This window comes from Ips typographus, linkage group LG2, assembly GCF_016097725.1.
Source record: "Ips typographus isolate SLU linkage group LG2, UJ_Ityp_2.0, whole genome shotgun sequence".
NCBI classification, from domain to species: domain Eukaryota; kingdom Metazoa; phylum Arthropoda; class Insecta; order Coleoptera; family Curculionidae; genus Ips; species Ips typographus.
The window spans coordinates 13275709-13295449 of NC_138423.1; the positions used below are offsets into that span (position 1 = coordinate 13275709).

The 19741-nt window shown below is 35.7% G+C and overlaps 2 protein-coding genes and 2 long non-coding RNA genes across 8 annotated transcripts in view; 2 read left to right on the forward strand and 2 right to left on the reverse strand.

Moving 5' to 3' along the window:
* Positions 1-1974: 1974 nt before the first annotated feature.
* On the forward strand, positions 1975-7227 carry LOC145724033 (uncharacterized). Its single transcript, XM_081972101.1, has one exon. It carries the CDS (start codon positions 1975-1977, stop codon positions 7225-7227), a length of 5253 nt encoding a protein of 1750 aa, XP_081828227.1.
* A 48-nt stretch (positions 7228-7275) lies between these two features.
* Positions 7276-9197, reverse strand: LOC145740643 (uncharacterized). Its single transcript, XR_014181494.1, has 2 exons — positions 8216-9197; positions 7276-8159 (listed from the first exon to the last, which is right to left on the reverse strand). It is a non-coding gene; the product is annotated as an uncharacterized LOC145740643 (long non-coding RNA).
* Positions 9198-9200: 3 nt separating this feature from the next.
* On the forward strand, positions 9201-10775 carry LOC145740639 (uncharacterized). The gene is made up of 2 exons (XR_014181489.1): positions 9201-9484; positions 10204-10775. It is a non-coding gene; the product is annotated as an uncharacterized LOC145740639 (long non-coding RNA).
* A 65-nt stretch (positions 10776-10840) lies between these two features.
* insc (spindle orientation adaptor protein inscuteable) overlaps positions 10841-19741 on the reverse strand; it is a 33121-nt gene continuing 24220 nt past the window's right edge. For 4 of the 5 annotated variants that reach the window (XM_081996207.1, XM_081996206.1, XM_081996208.1 and 1 more), the window contains exons 2-11: positions 19572-19741; positions 19407-19516; positions 19176-19350; positions 18568-19053; positions 18282-18515; positions 12048-12372; positions 11749-11997; positions 11403-11696; positions 11096-11320; positions 10841-11033 (exon numbers count right to left, since the gene is read on the reverse strand). In XM_081996207.1, the coding sequence (XP_081852333.1) occupies positions 10902-11033; positions 11096-11320; positions 11403-11696; positions 11749-11997; positions 12048-12372; positions 18282-18515; positions 18568-19053; positions 19176-19350; positions 19407-19516; positions 19572-19711 (2370 nt within the window). In that variant the 5' untranslated portion in view covers positions 19712-19741 and the 3' untranslated portion in view covers positions 10841-10901. The remainder of the gene's footprint in view (positions 11034-11095; positions 11321-11402; positions 11697-11748; positions 11998-12047; positions 12373-18281; positions 18516-18567; positions 19054-19175; positions 19351-19406; positions 19517-19571) is intronic. The other variant, XM_081996210.1, reaches the window with a different exon arrangement.

Here is a 19741-nt window from a genome sequence, read left to right on the forward strand (position 1 = left end):
TTGTAATTTTTTCAATACCGTAGATTTGACCATTAAGACGAAAAACGGATCTAAAATTCGGAAATTTTAAATCTCCCGCCAAGCGGTCGTTAAGGAAAGTTTATATCCGGTCGTGCTACCAACCTTTCAAAATCATAACAAATCGTTGTCAGTCACTCTGTAATCAAAACAAGTTTATTTAGTAATAATTTTGAGTTACTACCCACATACTGCGAAGAAAATACAAATAAATCATGATAAAAACACTTTATCAGGAGCCACAGTCCAAAAATCTAGTAAGTTGCGTTCATAACCTCATTCAATGTCTCTACTAAACTTATTTACTTTGTAGCAAAATTCTTTAAGAAAACACTGGTTTTGCTTGCAAATATTTAATGAGAATGACCGAATCACCTATCTCAAGCCTCTTCATAACACTACCAAACGATTTAAAGTGATAAAAACAATGGACTAGGAAGGCCTGCAGATGTTTGAAGATAAGTTGCTTTACTATACAGGGACCACAAAAGAGGGTAAATACTTCCCTCAAAAGTGGTGCAATTTAGTGACCTATGTGACTGATAGTTTATTGTATCCTTCTGTTTTGTAGTGTTATCAACACACCATAGTGTTTAAGTGGTTTTACATTGTATGATGTTAATAAAAAGGCATTTTTTATAACTGATTGTCAATGTTTTTTCCCATCTCTACAGGGTAAGGTAAGTACTGATATTTAATTAGCTCCATTAGTTAACTTGAACATCATTCACCTACAAGGATACTTGTAAAATGTCTACTAACCAAACATAGTTTATTTGCAAGTAATGTGTAACTCGAGTTCACATTTGATTAGTAAAAGTATGTCCTGTGACATGGTGTATTGAATTAGAAGCAAATTGTTTCTCTTTAGAGACTTTCAATCACTACATTTCACCTACCTTTGCTAATTTGGAACTCCACTATTATCCAAACAAACATTAGGTTAGTAAGACAAAGTTGTTTTTAGCATAGCTTGTATGGTGAAAGGTTCACCCACTCACACTCAATCTGTGGAACAATCACTGTTTATGTGGTAAGACCAGTTTTCTTTGCCACCTATTGTACCTAAGCTTTTCACTTGAAGAAAATGTATACTGTACCTTGAACTGTGAATAAATAATTAATACAAATGTTCAGTGTACAAAGTTTTATTTGGAACAATTGAGTGTGTGGAAAAAAGAACACAATTATAATGTTAATACCTACCTAAACCTAGAATAGAACAGCTCATGTAGATAGCTCAATTGGAAATGTTGGAAACTCATACAGTTTTTTTTAATTCCCTGTTGTTGATCGAATGAACTAATTCGGGGATTTCATGTTTTTTTTAGTATAATTTTTTATGTACAAATTCCTCGCGTTAATGCACATTTATGCGGACAAAATCCGGCAGTACGCGTCGTACAGCCGCTTCAAATAGTCTGGCTTCGGTACCGATAATTTTGTGACAACGACAAGAGCAGGTGAGTCCTATTAATGTGCATCGTTTAATTTAAATACAGTCCACTTAAAATCGTATGTTAAACACAAAAGTCTATTTGCGACATTTTGGCCACTTCGAGCCGGATATTTTCTCGAATTAGTTCATTTCTCTTCAGAAATATCTAATTAGTATTACATTACTTATATCCAACAATTAGCTCATTTCTCTTCAGAATTACTAATTGCTTGGCAAAATCGTCACACAACAAACATTTTTGAGCAACTCATCTGCATTTTGTGATTTGTACGTCGTTATTATTTTACTTTAAAACAACTTGAACACTTTTTTGCTGTACACTTGATCACCCGTACATTCGGGCATTTTAGGCATTTGGGGTTTGGGCTATTTTTAGCTTATCTGCGTGCGATAAAAACCAAGTTTGTAGTATACTTTCAGTTTGGGTCGACAATTTCTTAAACCAATTTAAAATATAAATCTGATTTAAATTTGTATAGTAATAACAATAAGCTAAAATGACGGATGCAGATATCATTGTCGAACTGAATAAACTTAGACTGCGACGTAAAGTGTCATTACAAAGATTGTCAGAAATTTATAATTATGCGGTGAATAATACCGATGATCAGTTTTATAAGCAAAACTTGTTTGCAAGATTGGAATTTGTCGACTCTATTCATGATGAGTTTAGAGAGTATCATAACTCCATTGTTTCTTTGATTTCAACTGACGCGGAATTTCAGTTAGAAGATAAAATTCGAAGTCTAGCAGATAAATATGTTTATGACGTTAAAGGGAAAAAATTTGAACTTACATTGTCTGCGACTGCTCAGCAGGAAACGTCAACGCAGTTTACTTCAACTTTAACTCCAAAACTTCCAAAAATCAACATACCTGTTTTCGATGGAAATTTGAAGCAATGGCCTGCATTCTACGACTTATTTAACAGTGTTATTCATACTAACCCAACTCTATCAGACATAGAAAAGTTTCATTATTTAACGACATCACTTAAAGCTGATGCTCTCAACTTAATCAAGTCCATTCCGTTAACTGCCCCAAATTATCAGATAGCATATGATGCCTTGAAGACTCGTTTCCAAAATAAGCGTGTTTTAGCCACTGCATATTTCAATGAAATTTATTTGACACAACCCATCTTCAAGCCTACGGCTAAAGATATTCGCCGGTTAATTGACACCTTTTCTGAAAATCTTGCTTCTTTGAGAGGTTTGAATTTTGATACAAATTCGTGGGATTTCATAATCTTCAATATACTTTTACAAAAACTCGATACAAAAACCAGAATGGATTTTGAAATTGAACATAGTACTGTAGAGTTTCCCACATATGCTATGCTGTCAACTTTTTTGAATAATCAATGCAAGGCTTTGGAGTCGGTGGAGTTCATGACGCCTGCTTCTAAAGGTAAATCTGAGGTTGCTAATCAAAATCCCCGAAGCAAATGTCAGTTCAACGACACTCATAGAACCGATATTTTATTTAATAATAATGTTTTAGATAAGGGCCAACAAAATGCAGTCGATCGAAAGTGCCCCTTATGTACAGCGTCTCATGCTTTGTATCGATGTTCTTTATTTTTAGCTAAATCACCTCACGAACGACTGGCTTTGGTTAAGAGTCACAATTTGTGTGTCAACTGTATGCGTTCACGTCATACCGTACGTAACTGTCTTTCTACAGTGCGGTGTAAAATGTGTAACTTACAACATCACACATTGCTTCATTTAGGTTCTCCAAGAATTTACAATCAAAATTCTGGAACTTCTCAATCATCATCTTTTCACGGCCCACAAGCCTCAAATAACCTTGCAGATGCAGCTCAAAACTCTGATGGAGTACAAAACTCTCAAACTGCCTCAACGGCTTCAGCACTCTCGTGCACCTCGCCATTTGGGCACCAAAGATCAATTTTACTATCTACCGCTATCGTTGAAATTCTTGATGCTTTCGGGAATTATCAAAAGGCGCGAATTTTACTTGATACGGCTAGCATGGCCAACTTCATTTCGGAACGCTGTGCCAATCGTTTAGGCTTAAAGCGTTACCCGTGCTCTACTCCTCTTGAAGGCATCAATAACCAAATTTCTAATCCGACTTATGGTAAAGCCCATTGTATTATTAAGCCTTTTGGCAAATCTGAGCCAGGGTTTGAGTTTGAAGCCATTCTTTTACCCAAAGTCTGCTCAGACCAACCGAAAATGGTAATTGATACCACCAATTGGCAGCACATTCAAGACTTACCTCTAGCTGATCCTCAATTTCAAATCCCTAGTTCCATAGATATTCTGTTGGGTGCAGAATTAGTACCTTATATACTACGATCTGGTCAAATCTTTGGTCACGCAGGTCAACCTGTTGCACTTAGAACCATCTTTGGTTGGATTTTACAGGGTCCAGCTGGAAATGTACCATCAAATTCTTCTCTCGTAAGCTGTCATGTTTCTTTGAATCCTCATATGGAACTAGCACTTAAAAAATTCTGGGAACTGGAAGAAGTGCCAACTTCTAGGAAGTTGTTGTCTCCTGATGAACAGCGTTGTGAAAGTATCTACACTTCCTTGTTGACTCGTGATGCTTCAGGTAGATTCATAGTTCCACTTCCATTTAAACATCAAGACCCGAACTTTGGTGATACATACTCACAAGCCCTTCGGCGATTTACATATCTAGAGTCTAGATTACATAAAAACCCTGAACTTCATTTAAAATACGTACATTTTATAAAAGAGTACATTGAAAAGGAATATATTTCCGAGGTTTCTACTTCAGATTATCAGTCTAAAACCGCATTTTATTTGCCACATCATTGTGTGCTTAAACCAGACAGCGTCTCTACTAAACTCCGTGTTGTCTTCGACGCTAGCGCAAAGGGTACCGCGGGTTTAAGCTTGAATGATACACTGTTTGCTGGACCTAAACTGCATCAAAACTTGTCCTCTATTTTGTTAAGATTTCGAATATACCCATACGTATTTGTTTGCGACATTAAACAGATGTACTGCCAAATACTGATCAAGCCAGAATATAGAAAATATCAACGTTTTCTTTGGCGTTTTTCGACCGATGAGAGTATCAAGGAATACCATTTAAATCGGGTCACTTTTGGAGTATCTTCTGCGCCTTATTTAGCCTTAAGAACCCTGAAAGAATTAGCCGCTTTTGAGCGAAATAATCATCCTCTAGCGGCCAAGGTTTTAGACGAATCGGTCTACGTAGATGACTGCGTTGCTGGTGCTGAATCAGTGAAAGACATTCTTAAATTACAACAAGAGCTGATCTCTTTGCTTGAAAAGGGAGGTTTTGAATTGAGAAAATGGGCCAGCAACTGCTCCGAATTATTATCTGCGGTAAAAGCTATTGATCCACAGATGCCATTGACTTTTGATAGTGATGGTCCTAATTTTGTAAAGGTTTTAGGTCTCCAATGGCATCCACAAAATGACATATTTTCATATTGTTATACTCCAATCAACGTACCCTGTACAAAACGGAACATATTGTCTCAAATTGCTAGAATATTTGATCCTGTTGGGTTTTTGTCTCCAATGATTTTCCTTGCTAAGCGCATTTTGCAACTTTTATGGTTGTCCAAATCTGATTGGGATGAAATACCATCTCATGAAATTGTAAAAACTTGGGAAAAAATAACCTCTGAATTGTCTGAAATTTCTAAAATTCGCATTCCTCGTCTTATGTCGTGCCTAGGATCAACTACGCGTGTGGAAGTCCATGGATTTTGCGATGCGAGTTCTTGCGGCTACGGTTGTGCTGTGTATTTCAGGTCAATTTCCAGTAACGGACAAACAGAATGCTCCTTGGTAGCGGGCAAATCTCGTGTATCGCCACTCAAAATAGTTTCATTACCTCGACTCGAACTATGTGCCGCTTATTTATTAGCCGACTTACTAACGTTTGTTATATCCTCTTATGAAAAGCTGCTCACCATTGATGCAGTATATGCTTGGTCTGATTCACAAGTCACTCTTGCTTGGATTCTTAGTTCGCCACACAGATGGAAAACATTTGTGGCTAATCGAGTGGCCCGTATTCAAGAGTTGATTCCTTCTTCTTCATGGAAATACGTTCCTACGGACCTGAACCCAGCCGATTGCGCATCCAGAGGTCTCACTCCTCTAGAACTTTTCGAGCATAAATTGTGGTGGAAGGGTCCCGAATTTCTTACTCACCCTTGTCATATGTGGCCAACTCAGCGCTCAGTAGTGTCGGATGGTACCCCTGAAACATCTTCTGAGGAGAAACAGTTGTCTCTTCACGTAACCAAGGCTGATTCTTCTATTTTAACAGATCTTCTGTTTAAGTTTTCCTCATTGCGAAAAGTTCAACGAGTCCTTGCTTGCGTTTTAACGTTTATTTCTCGCACCAGAAGACAGATTTCTTCCTTTCAGGAAACTATTCCAAAGGATGCTATGCAAAGGTCCATGGTTCTGCTCCTATTACACGCCCAGGAAGAAAGTTTTTCGAATATTCTACAAAACTGTCGTAATAACAGCCCTTTACCTAAACCTTTTAGAAAGTTGGCCCCTTTTATAGACGAAGTGGGTCTCCTTAGGGTGGGCGGCAGGCTTAGAAACTCCTCGTTATCTATAGATGCTAAATTTCCTGTTTTATTACCGAAAAATCACAGATTATGTGAACTGATTATCGAACAGAGTCATAATGATAATTTTCATCCAGGAATGAAGACTTTGCACAATTTAATCATTCAGAATTTCTGGATATTATCTCCCCGTTCCGCAATTTATCGCTGCCTGTCTAGATGTATCAAATGCTTTCGCATGAAACCTCGCTCTTATGCGCCATTCATGGCCGATCTTCCTTCATTTAGACTAACCCAAGTTAAAGCATTCTCTCAAGTGTGTCTTGACTATGCGGGACCGTTTTCCATTACTATGGGAAGGTATCGGGGAGGAAAACCTACTAAAGCCTATATTTGTCTTTTTGTATGTTGCAGTACAAAGGCAATTCATTTGGAATTATCCTCCGATTTGTCATCGGATACCTTTCTAGCGGCCTTTCGCCGTTTTATGGCGCGAAGAGGTCGAGTGTCCGAAATTCATTCAGACCAGGGAACAAACTTTAAAGGAGCGTATAATCAGCTTCTTGCCTTTTCTCAAATGGCTTGTAAGGAATTGTCAATTAAGTGGCATTTCAACCCTCCAGGTGCTCCTCATTTCAACGGCCTCAGCGAAGCCGGAGTTAAGTCTGTGAAAAGTCATTTGTACCGTGTTACTGGCGAACAAATTCTTACCTACGAAGAATTCTACACTCTGCTAACCCAGATTGAGTGTCTTTTAAATTCACGTCCCCTTTCACCTATTAGTGATGACCCAAATGACTTGTCTCCACTTACTCCTGGTCACTTCTTGACAATGGAACCACTCACGGGGTTCCCCGAGCCAGACGTAACACACATTCCTTTGAATCGTTTGGATAGATGGCAGCTTCTGCAGAAGATGCATGTTGATTTTTGGAAGCGTTGGAACCAAGATTACTTGCATACTTTGCAACAGCGCTCTAAATGGCTAACCCGTCTGCCTAACATTAAGCCAAACACGTTGGTTCTTATCAAAGACGAGCGCACGCCTCCTAAACAATGGGTATTAGGACGGGTGATCAAGGTGCATCCAGGTGCTGACGGTACTGTTCGCGTCGTTACCTTAAAGGTACAAGGCGGTTTATTGCAGCGTCCAGTCGTCAAGCTTTGTCCTTTACCAGGACAATGACTTGCAAACATAACCTTTCTTTTATTGCCTTTTCTTGATTTAGTAATCTAGTTTATTTTTTCTTTCTTTTTTTTTTTTTTTTTTTTCCTTTTCTCCTTTTTGCCTAATTTCATTTATATGTTTTTTTTGGGATAAAACCACAACCATAGGTTTTATGGTGGGCGGAATGTTGGAAACTCATACAGTTTTTTTTAATTCCCTGTTGTTGATCGAATGAACTAATTCGGGGATTTCATGTTTTTTTTAGTATAATTTTTTATGTACAAATTCCTCGCGTTAATGCACATTTATGCGGACAAAATCCGGCAGTACGCGTCGTACAGCCGCTTCAAATAGTCTGGCTTCGGTACCGATAATTTTGTGACAACGACAAGAGCAGGTGAGTCCTATTAATGTGCATCGTTTAATTTAAATACAGTCCACTTAAAATCGTATGTTAAACACAAAAGTCTATTTGCGACAGGAAAGTTGTTTTTTCAACAATACCTACCCATATACAAAAACTTTTGTCACCTGACTGATAATTTGACTGTGTAAGTCCATATTCTCTTGTTAGAAGGGGTTTCTCAGAGGTTTTATAGCCAGTTTAAGATTATTCACATTTCACAGGCACATCAAATTTTGAGATTTAAGTCAGATATCAACACTAAATCATTTTAAGTTTTAATTGCAACACTGGTGAAGACCCTCGCTGATGATAGTCCATGAAGTTAAGCACATTGAAACTAAATCACACCACTTATGAAGGAAGTATTTGGCCCCTTTGTTGTTGACCCTGTACAGTAGGAAACTTATCTTCAAAGATCTTCATTGTCCACTGTTTTCATCACTTTAAATCGTTTGGTAGTGTTATGAAGAGGCTTGAGATAGGTGATTCGGTCATCCTCATTAAATATTTGCAAGCAAAACCAGTGTTTTCTTTAAGAATTTTGCTACAAAGTAAATAAGTTTAGTAGAGACATTGAATGAGGTTATGAATGCAACTTACCAGATTTTTGGGCTGTGGCTACTGATAAAGTGTTTTTATCACGATTTATTTGTATTTTCTTCGCAGTATGTGGGGTAGTAACTCAAAATTATTTCCATCATCCACCAAAATTGGTTCCATCTACATTGATACCTTTGTTTTCCCAGGCCAAGTTTTTAAAGGCGCTTTCCAATGCCAATGTGAATAGTTTAGGGGATATGGTATCCCCTTGGCGGACTCCTTTTTCTATTTTAATCTTATCCGTTGATGTATCTTCGTCAATGGCTACTTGCAATGTAGCGTTTTCGTAGATGTGTTTTATAAGATTGGAGTATCTTGTGTCTATTCTTGCCTCGTTCATTGCGTTCAGAACCGCCCAGGTCTCAACCGAGTCAAAGGTCTTTTCGTAGTCGACGAACGCCAGATGTAGGGGTACGTTGTACTCGGTGCATTTCTCTATTAGAGAAATAGTGCCTTACGTTCTTATAATTACTATACATTTGAACTTGAATGTAAGTAATAAATCAAAATTGGAGCTGGTTTTTCGGATGTTATATATTACGTTTTTTTCAACAAGTATCAACTAAAAGATAATTTATTTATTCACAAAACCACATGTAAAATATGAAAAACAAAACAATACCTAAATGAGCGCAACTACTAGAAAAATACATACACAGAACCATATGCGACTTAAGTATGACCACATTTCTCTTTTTGTTAACTGAAATCAAGAAAACTTTTTTGATTGATTGATAAAATTCTTAAAGTTGACCTCAAATCTTGGATTTAGTTTTGAATCACTTAAAATTTAAGCTATTTAATGTGATTAGTAAGACTTTTTAGCAAAGTAGTGAACTACTCTGTGTAAATAAGAATATAACCTGGTCATCATTCTGAACAAATATAATAAGGATTAGGTACATTATATTATAGAAATATAGCCATACGATTGCAATAGTTATTTACGTATCAAGGGCTGAAAGAAGAAGACAGAAGTTTGATTGACTCTATTTGGTCAAGGATCGTTTTACGCACAAATTGTTTTTCTATACATAAAAAAAAGTAATGGTCATTAAATTTTATTTAACAATTTGACCACCAGTAAACCGCCTAACATGTCAATCAAACTAACTGGCAGTCACCGTTAGAATAGAAGTAGATTTTTACTTTACCGCCCTAGACCGTATAGTTATGGTTTCCGCCATGGTAAACTAGACGTAAACCAACATTACAGGGAAAAGAAGTAGTCCATCTTCACACAGTGGAGTTGTAGTGTAAGTATACAGGGTGTCCGGAAAATACGTGTACAACGTTTGACGACAGACTCCTGACGTCAAAATATGTCGATCTAAGCCGACTTAGTTATATCCAAAATTGTCTCGTTTAGCCGGTAGAGGGCGTCAAAAATTTGTAAAAATATTGGGTACAATTTCATTTCTTAAAGAGTATTGATAAGTGTATTCAGCAAGATGGCGGTCATTTTACACATTTGCTTAAGTAATGTGTTTGGTTTACTTAGTTTCTTACAATAGATAATTTCAACTTTATTATACCTACTTTGATGTATGCAGGTAATTGTAAATTTTTTTTTTCTGGCGAAACAGCTCATCCACCGGGAAATATTAAAGAGGTAAAATAGCTTCAAAATACTTCCGGTCACTCGACAAAAATATCTGGGTTGTCATAACGCCGTTCATATAAAAAATGAGGAGAAATGTTGACGTATTATATCACTTTTATAACACTTCCACTTATTTACAGCCGGTGACTATACTACTAGAAAACGTCATTTTATAGTAAGTCTACATACTAAAATTCATTAAAATCCATTAGCAGGTTTTCACGTAATTTAGTAAAAAACCAATATTTTTACAAATTTTTGACGCCCTCTACCGGCTAAACGAGACAATTTTGGATATAACTAAGTCGGCTTAGATCGACATATTTTGACGTCAGGAGTCTGTCGTCAAACGTTGTACACGTATTTTCCGGACACCCTGTATAAGCAAAAAACACAAAGTCAATTACCACAAAATTTTTATTTCGTAGCTAAAAGCTGCCCAACATGTTTTGAGTGTATAGCCGACTCATCTTCAGGGGCTAAAATTCACCGATTTGTTACATGTCCGCTAGCTGTCATTCTATTAAGTAGATAATTAACCCCAGAGTTGGCATGATCGAGTGCAATCTAATGGTCTTTAATTCTATAGGAGGGAAAAACCGTGATTAAAGACCGGGAAATGAAGAATTAGTCAGAAGGGTGGTCAAATCATAGACTGATGACGTTCAGTTTCTTGCCTGGACAGCACAAAAACGACGTACCTACGTTTAACACATACACATTAAAACTTCATGAGAATTGAAAGATTTTTAAATTTAAAGATCCACGTAACGAAGTCAAATGGTGTGGGTCAGTCATGGTGTCATGGCGGCGCGGCAGCAGGACAAGTGACTTAAATAGTTAAATTTTGCAACTTTACACATGTGACATGTGACAAATCCGTGAACTTTAGCCCTTGAAGATCAGTCGTTTGTTGGGCAGCTTTTAGCTACGAAATAAAGATTTTATGGAGATTGACTTGACAGAGCCATTTGTGCGTCAAATATAATCGACTATAATGGTTATGCAGAGGTGAAAGTATCTACATTTTGATATACTTATTTCAATAAATAGGTATACATTTATTAATTATTTTACGGTAACTTAAACGTAACTTTCATTTTGGGTTGAATAGGTCAAGAATGAATCTAAAAGCTTTGGTTCCACTAGTTCTTGACAGTCTTCTGCGTTCAGAACTTCCTTGCCACAAGCCTCTGCTATTTTTCTTAAAGTAGCCTGAGAAAGATTAAGTAGAGCTTTAAGGCCATTTTTAGCATTGTTTTAACTACAAAACTTACCAGAGCTGCCACCAAGACCGCATCACTACTGAACCTCTCATTTCGTTCCCTGCACAGCTGTACCAACTTGTTCAATCCACCATTCTCAACCACTTGCTTCGAAGCTTCCACATCGCTACACAACCTGGATAATGCTATCACACTTTTTTGCTGCAGTCTACGTTCAACATCTTCATTGTGGGTAACTTTAGGAGATCGCAGAAAATGTATCAATGCTGCAGGTGCCTATAATCACAATCCTTTTATTAAAATAACCGGAAAAATAACTATATATGGAAGTAAATTAATATTATAGTAAAACTATCACCTCGGTGGCAGTTAACTGTTTTCTAGCCAACTCCACAGCTGCCATGTTGGCTAGCAATGTTGCAACCTGCTCTAACAAGTACACACTGACCATTGGGCCTCTGTTTTTCACTGCTGATAGTAGAATGGAAGCTGATCCGCATTCGATCAAGTATTGAATAAAGTGATTATCCAATGAGCTTAAGTTTGCTAAGGCTGCAGCGCAAAGTAACAAGTTTTGGCAACATTTGGTTGTGGCAGCAAATTTAGTGATTGTAGATATGAGCCTTTTGGCGTATAGTTGCAAACCCTTAATCTGAAATTACAGTCATAAGACTCAAATATTTGTGAAACAATAAGAAACATACCGAATGGTTGTCTTCTAACCATGGTGCAGTCACTTGAGCTAATAACGCCACAGCTTCGCTTCGCTCAGGCTCAGGTTTGGAATGGTCTTCTAGAGTGTCTGTGATAATTTGAATTCCTGAATACTTTTCAAAGTATCTAATTGAGGTCGATTTGGTGCACATTGTACTTAAGGCTCTAAGAATGAGCGCTCTTAAAGATGATCCCTCACATCTTTCGCAAAGTATCAGTAGCACAGGAATTATGTCAGTCTGAAAGCATTTTTATTTAGCTGCATAAACTGAAAAGCAAACAAACTTACCTTCACAAAATGATCAATCAAATCAGTGTTTCTCAAAGCAACGGAAGTGATTCCAGTTAAGGTGGCCCTAAGATCAATATCAGATGTAGGATCTTCCAGTTTTCCCACCAATTTCCTAATTTCGTTGACTAGAACTTGATTTTGAATTTTTTGCCATTCGTTGAAAAGTTCACTAAGGGGGCCCAAGGCGCTGCTAGCCTCGGAATCTTTGATTTGGTCGTACAGTCTTAAGGTTTTCGAGCTGACTTGCGACGTGTGGATTTTAAGAAAATCTAGGATATTGCCAGCCAAACTTTGTACTAGATAGTTGGTTTTGGTTGATTCACTGAAAAAAATGCATTAGTACATTAAGTAATAGAAAAATACGTATGTAGAAATATTTAAATAGTACAGGAGAAAACAAGAAGAGTCACATCTTAACTATATTGCGTTAAAAGTGATAACACTATCCTATTTTTCAGTCAAAATCACGGTCGAATTGGAGTTAGTTTAAAAAAACCAGTTTGGTGCACCCTGTCATTTTTTGCCTTGTAATTTCTTAACAAAGCTTTTAATGCCAAAAATATATACAGTGTGACCCATTTAGAATGGAAACACCCCTATAAAATTTTAGGTTATTAACCGATTTCAATGATTTTTTTTTTTGAAATAATTAGGAATGAAATGTCTATTACGGGAGAAAATTTTAAATATTTATTTCAGTTTTCAGGTCATATTACGATACTTTTTCTTGATAGAAAATGGAGAATTTTTATTAGCGATTTTTTTATTGAAAAAATTACTACGCCACTGGATCTATAGTGCTTTCAAATAGCTGTCACCAAAATTTCATGAAAATCCATTCATTAATAACAAAGTTATGACAAATTAAAATTCAAAAATCCTCTAAGCTAACGGTCACAAAAGAACACCCTGCATCAACTGTTGCCATAGAAATGGTGTTACTATTTATTTGTTTATTATTACTTATTAATAAATTAATTTCTAAAAAAAAAAAAATCAAAAAAAAAAAAAATCAAAAAAAAAAAATTAAAAAAAAATCAAAAAAAAAAAATCAAAAAAAAAAATCAAAAAAAAAATAAAAAATAAATTTGGTCACAGCTATTTGAAAGCACTATAGATCCAGTGGCGTAGTAATTTTTTCAATAAAAAAATCGCTAATAAAAATTCTCCATTTTCTATCAAGAAAAAGTCTCGTAATATGACCTGAAAACTGAAATAAATATTTAAAATTTTCTCCCATAATAGACATTTCATTCCTAATTATTTCAAAAAAAAAATCATTGAAATCGGTTAAAAACCTAAAATTTTATAGGGGTGTTTCCATTCTAAATGGGTCACACTGTATACAGGGTAATTCAAATTCGACCCTCACCATTGGGATCTCGGAAACTATAAGAGATACGAGAAAGTTTAAATTGGGGCAAAGTTGCGCAATGTAAAGCTCAACCAAATGTAGTTTTAAAAATTTCGATTTTCCGAGTACTTCCGAAGATATCCGAAAAAAACTGAAAATTTGATTTTTTGTTTTTATTTATTTCTAACCTTATTTGAAGAGATATCCCAAAACTAAAAGCATATTTTCATTGCCACTTTTTCCTAGCTATTCGATGATGGATTCAAATTTGCCACACGACGTTTCGTTTTTTGGCAGCCATGATCAACTTTCTTTTTTCTTATGGGCGCCATATTGGATTTTTAGCCCACCAAATAGTACGTTTTATTCTGATTTTAGTGATGTATAATAACTTATGATTTGCTTCATAAATAACAAAATAATTCAATAAAAACTATTTTTACTTTAGTTATTGGCTTTGAGTTAATGGGCAGTTTTAAAAAATGTCATTATTTGACAGTACTTGTCAAACACGATAATTCGGACGATCATTAGAGCTTTTAGAGATTTTTACCTTAGTTAGCTTTGAGTTAATGAGACGTTTTATGAAGATTACTTGGTAGTACTTGTCACACGCAATTAGCCTGAACATACTTAGTCACAAAGGTGTACACGTGACTTAAACCGGTTTATTCACTCAAAGAGCTTATGCCACTTGCTACGCTTGTGGACCTAGTTGTTCTTTTCGTGAATAAAAAATGGTTTAAGTCACTTGCTGTATAAATAACTATTAAATCACTCTGAATGACATTCGCCTATTTACAGATGTAAACAAACAAACATCAATGTTACATCTACGGGGCGCGGTGCAAATTTAATAGAACTGTAATTTTAGTTTTTATTTTAATATAAAAAGTCGAAATTTAATAAAATACTGTATAAGACACGTGACTTAAACCGGTTTATTCACTCGAATAAATATGAATAAATAAAAAATGGTTTGTCACTTGCTGTATAAATAACTATAAACTTGCACTTAACATTATAAAAAATTGAAATTTGGCAAAAAATGAAGTTCCTAAAATGATGATCTTTCTCTTGGAAACATAAATAAGCCTTTTAAGTTAGAGATAATGCTAACAAATCTCTTTTTCTGATTAACCTAAATAGTTCAGCAATGCTTGTATAATAATAACATTTTCTGCGGGGATTTCTTTTCTAGATACATTTTTAACTATGATTGACCGAATTATCGTGTTTGACAAGTACTGTCAAATAATGACATTTTATAAAACGGCCCATTAACTCAAAGCCAATAACTAAAGTAAAAATAGTTTTTATTGAATTATTTTGTTATTTATGAAGCAAATCATAAGTTATTATACATCACTAAAATCAGAATAAAACGTACTATTTGGTGGGCTAAAAATCCAATATGGCGCCCATAAGAAAAAAGAAAGTTGATGATGGCTGCCAAAAAACGAAACGTCGTGTGGCAAATTTGAATCCATCATCGAATAGCTAGGAAAAAGTGGCAATGAAAAGATGCTTTTAGTTTTGGGATATCTCTTCAAATAAGGTTAGAAATAAATAAAAACAAAAAATCAAATTTTCAGTTTTTTTCGGATATCTTCGGAAGTACTCGGAAAATCAAAAATTTTAAAACAGCATTTGGTTGAGCTTTAAATTGCGCAACTTTGCCCCAATTTAAACTTTCTCGTATCTCTTATGGTTTCTGAGATCCCAATGGTGAGGGTCGAATTTGAATTACCCTGTATACAATCTTGTAGAGCATGAAATTTCCTACAACTTTCCTTATTTACACTTTTTTGTAACTCCTCAATTAACAGAGACAGAGCTGGTGCACCCTATCACTTTTTGCCTTGTCACTCCTTAAAGAGGCCCCTAATGCCTGTTTTCCCGACACTTCCAAGTCGATTTTAAGTACAACTTAAGCTGAGTTCACGTTTGAATGTGACTGATAAGGTGCAAAATAACTCAGTCTAAACTAAACTTATCTAAGCTGTCTAGGGTTCGCCAATTTCTTGATTATGTCAAGATCTTGTCTTGATCTTGTCTTGATTTCAAGACAAGATCAAGACAAGAAATGGATTTGTATATTCAAGACAAGACAAGAAATGTTATGTCAATATCAAGATTTTTTGACAAGAAAAGGTAATTTTTTTTAAAAAAAAGGCAGAAGATCTTTATGTAAGTAAATAAGTGTGTCTTTAAAAAAAGTGAAAAGTACTGCCAAAAAGGCAGTATTATTATAAAATGCTGAATATACTTCACTTATATTATTATAAATACTAAAGTTTCATTATAAAAACTTAACAGATAAAACACAAATAAAGATCATACATCAGAAAATTCAAGTATTATCTGGTAACAAAAAATATCAAGTATGTTTCAAATAATATTTTAACACTTAACAAGTATTGGTGGAGCTCTTTATATCCGAATTCAGAAGCCAGGAATTAAGGCACATAAGACTTCTTACGGAATCCAGGGCTAGCCGATTTCTTGATTTGGTCACAGTTAAAGCTGCTCTTGAAAATAACCTTTCAGCAGGTACCGATGTTGCTGGAGTTGCGAGAGAGAAGTGCCGGCATTTTTTATTTTTAGGTAAACACTTTTTCCAAATTTTTCAAAACATGGTATACATTTGGCTATCTTATCATTGTTTTTTTTGCTTCTGTTCCCCACTTCCACATGAAAAAAATCTTTAACTTGTCTTTTGCCACTCTCTAACATTTGAGAATGAGGCTGCTTTTCCTTTTTGGTACCACTAGATCCGTCATCGTTCTCATGTGTATCACTTGAGTCATTTTCACTTTCACTGTCCATTTTATTGTAATAGCTTTTCTGTCCTTTGCCTGGTAGGTATTCGGAGCCCGAATCGGAACCAAAAGGCTCAGACTTGCTAGAGTCACTCATCTCACAAAAATATTAACAATAGAAGATACTTTAGTATCTACGAACACGAACTTCACTGCCTTCCTCCCTTCTACTTATCATCAAGCAAATTAAATTAACGCCTGGGAATCACATTTCGCCTATCCATGACAACCAGACTTCATGGGCGACGGGAAATCCCCGCTTAATCAAGAAATTTCAAGATCTTGAAATTACTTGAATCAAGACAAGAAAGAGGTTCTCAAGAAATCGTCAAGACAAGATTTTTCAATTTCTTGAATTTGTTTTTCAAGACAAGACAAGAAATCATCAGTCAAGACAAGATTTCTTGTCTTGTCGAACCCTAAAGCTGTCCTTAAACTCAACTTAGCCATTGTTGGGTTTAACTTTATAGGTCACGTGACTGTCTTGAATGGCAAAATATTATTTGAAGAGTCACGTCACCGTTTTTCAGTTTGAACTAATATTTTGAAAATCACGTGTCTCCTTTCAAGGTGGTCACGTGACTATTTTCAATCATCAAATAACTTAATTTTAAAATTGCCGTGACTGTTTTAAATGGCAAAATATTATTTGAAGGGTCATATCACCATTTTTCCGTTTGAGCTAATATTTTGAAAATCACGTGTCTCCTTTTAAGGTGCATATGGTCACGTGACTATTTTCAATCATCAAACTTAATTTTAAAATTGCCGTGACTGTTTTAAATGGCAAAATATTATTTGAAGAGTCACGTCATCGTTTTTCAGTGTAACTGATATTTTGAAAATAACGTGACTCCTTTTAAGGTGCATATGGTCACGTGACTATTTTGAGTCCTCAAATTTCATTTTAAAGCAAAATATTATTTTAAGGGTCACGTTACCGTTTTCAGTTTAAACTGATATTATGGGCAAGGTTACGTGACTCTTTTTTTACAGTTAAATGGCCAAGTAACAATTTCCAATAATCAAATTTATTTTTAAAGTTCATGTGACTCTTTTTACAGTAAAAATAGTCACGTGACGATTATCACTCATCAAATTTTGTTTTAAATGTGGTGTTTTTTTTTAACGTCAAACGGAAGCCTAAAGGTCACATGACTGGTTTAAATGTTAAAATATTATTTGAACGGTCACGTAACCGTTTTTAAGTTTAAACTGATGTTTTTTAATGACACGTAACTTCTTTTAAGGTAAAAACTGTCACGTTACTATGTTCATCAATGATCAAATTTAATTTTAAAGGTGACGTGATTTTTAAATGGCAAGATATTATATAAAAATAGAATTCATAATGACGCGTGACAGTTTTAAATGTCAAAATGTTATAGTTGAAGTACTGAAATCACGTAATTGTCACGAGACAGTTTTTGCGTTTAGAGTGATATTTTTAAAGCCACGTGACATGGAAGTCATGTGTGCTGACTGTAATTTCCATTTAGACCAATAAAGTTAAGTCAATTTTTGGTAAAACGGAACGCAGTAGCAAGAAAATAAATACGCCACTAGAATTACATGGAAAAAGAGCTTTGAGAATGTTTTTGCTTTTATTTCAATCCGAAAGGGTTCTGAAAAGGTTTGACGGAAATTTGCAAAACGCCCTCTAGCGCCGTAGACTGAAAGAATACCAAAATATGCTTTTTGTTTAAAATTGAGCTTTAGAGAGAGAGTCACAGTGTGTTAGTTTTTTCGTATCGAGCTGGGAAATGGTGTTTTCCTGTTAAAACACTCCAAAACCAAAAACCTTGTATACTATACGTTAAAAAGCTAGTGTGTAGATTTTAATTGATTGTAATGAAGTAAGAGTCACTTTTACAAATAACGGTTAAATGTAAATCTGTAGTTATACCATGCTAACTCCAGATTGCAGATAAACAAAACTACTAAATTTAATAAGTCATGGTTACTCTCTCTTTAACTGCTAATTTAGGTATTTTTGGCGTAATTGGTATAAATAATTTAATTAAATTGTATGCTTTTCTAAGACTATTCACTCACCTATTTAGTTGCCTATAATCAGCCTCAATACACCGACAATGAGACAAAAGCCCCCTTAAAATAGTAGTTGCACAAGCAGCCAAATGGTTGACTTTCTGGTTCAATTCTGCAGCAATAGACTTAAACTGCAATGTAGTCGTACATTCCTGATCCATGGAGATTCTAGCTTCTTCTAGCCAACGAATAACCGCATTATTGTCTACGGTAACACCATCCGTGGAAATTGGAGGAACTCTACAGTAAAAAACTTATTACAACACTGTTATGTAATGTATAGGCAACGTACCTCTCATTATCCGGGTACCTTAACCTCAACCTGTCTTGCAACCTCTCTCTATTCCGTCTGCGATGCCTCATACTCTCCAAACCTTTAGGAGTCGAGGTATGTCCAGGTCCCTCAAACTCCTCAAATATATGTTCCAATTCGCTTTCGCTGGATGTTGAGTTGAAACACGTCACCGCTTCGTATTGTTGCAAATCGGATGAGTTGGAGAGGTTCAGTTTTGAGGGAGCCGACCTCTCCAAACGCGGCGATACTGGAGGAGTGGTTTGAGTCAACGGAAGTGATTTCGTTCCCGATATTTCGCTGCTGGTATCGTAATCGTCCAGCGATAAGCGACTGTTTTCTTCTTCTTCATTTGTTGCTTGGGTTGATTCCGAGTTTGTTGGTGTGAGCTTTGAATACTGATTAGGTTTAGGGTTTTCGACGCATTCTTTGGCGTGTTGGCTTGTGAAGAGTTTTCTGGTCACTTTTGGTGAATGTTTTATGTAACTGAAATTAGACAAAGAATGAGTTGAATGCAATCAGTATTGTCCGTTTGGTACTACTCGTTAATTAAGTGAATTAGTAATTGTTTGTTTCAAAAACCCTTTTTGTAAACCCTGTATACTTACCGTTGTCTTTTAGGGGGTTCACTAAATGGCACTTCGGTTGCAAACTTTCTTAAAACATGTGGGGAATTTTTCCTGTCAGACTTGACTAATCTGTGATCAATGTTCTGCTTGACTGGAGTGAGCTTTTCCTTGTAATTACTTGCCAAATTTAGGTTTTCATTGGAATTCACTGTACCTTCCAACAAAATTAACAATCAGTTACCAGAAAAGTTCTTTTATTATTGGTAATACCTTTGAATATGTTTTTCACTAAATGATTTTGGTTGCTAGTCTTTGGAGTGTTGTTGTTTGGTTCCTTGTTGCGTTGCCCACTATTCTCCTTATTTTCAGAAATGTTTTTCCTAATAAAAAAATTACAACTTTTAGAGTTGTTTAGGAAAACTACCAATTACTTACCGGTTGTTATCAGTATTGTGGGGACTTCCTTCCGCATCCGAAAAACCGGAATCCTGACTTCCCGGACTGGAGGAAACTTCGCGAAACTCCAAACTTTCGCTCCCCCACCAAACTTTACTAGGACTTCGCTTAAAACTCATCGTAAACTGGTCTTATGAGGCTTCTTGTAA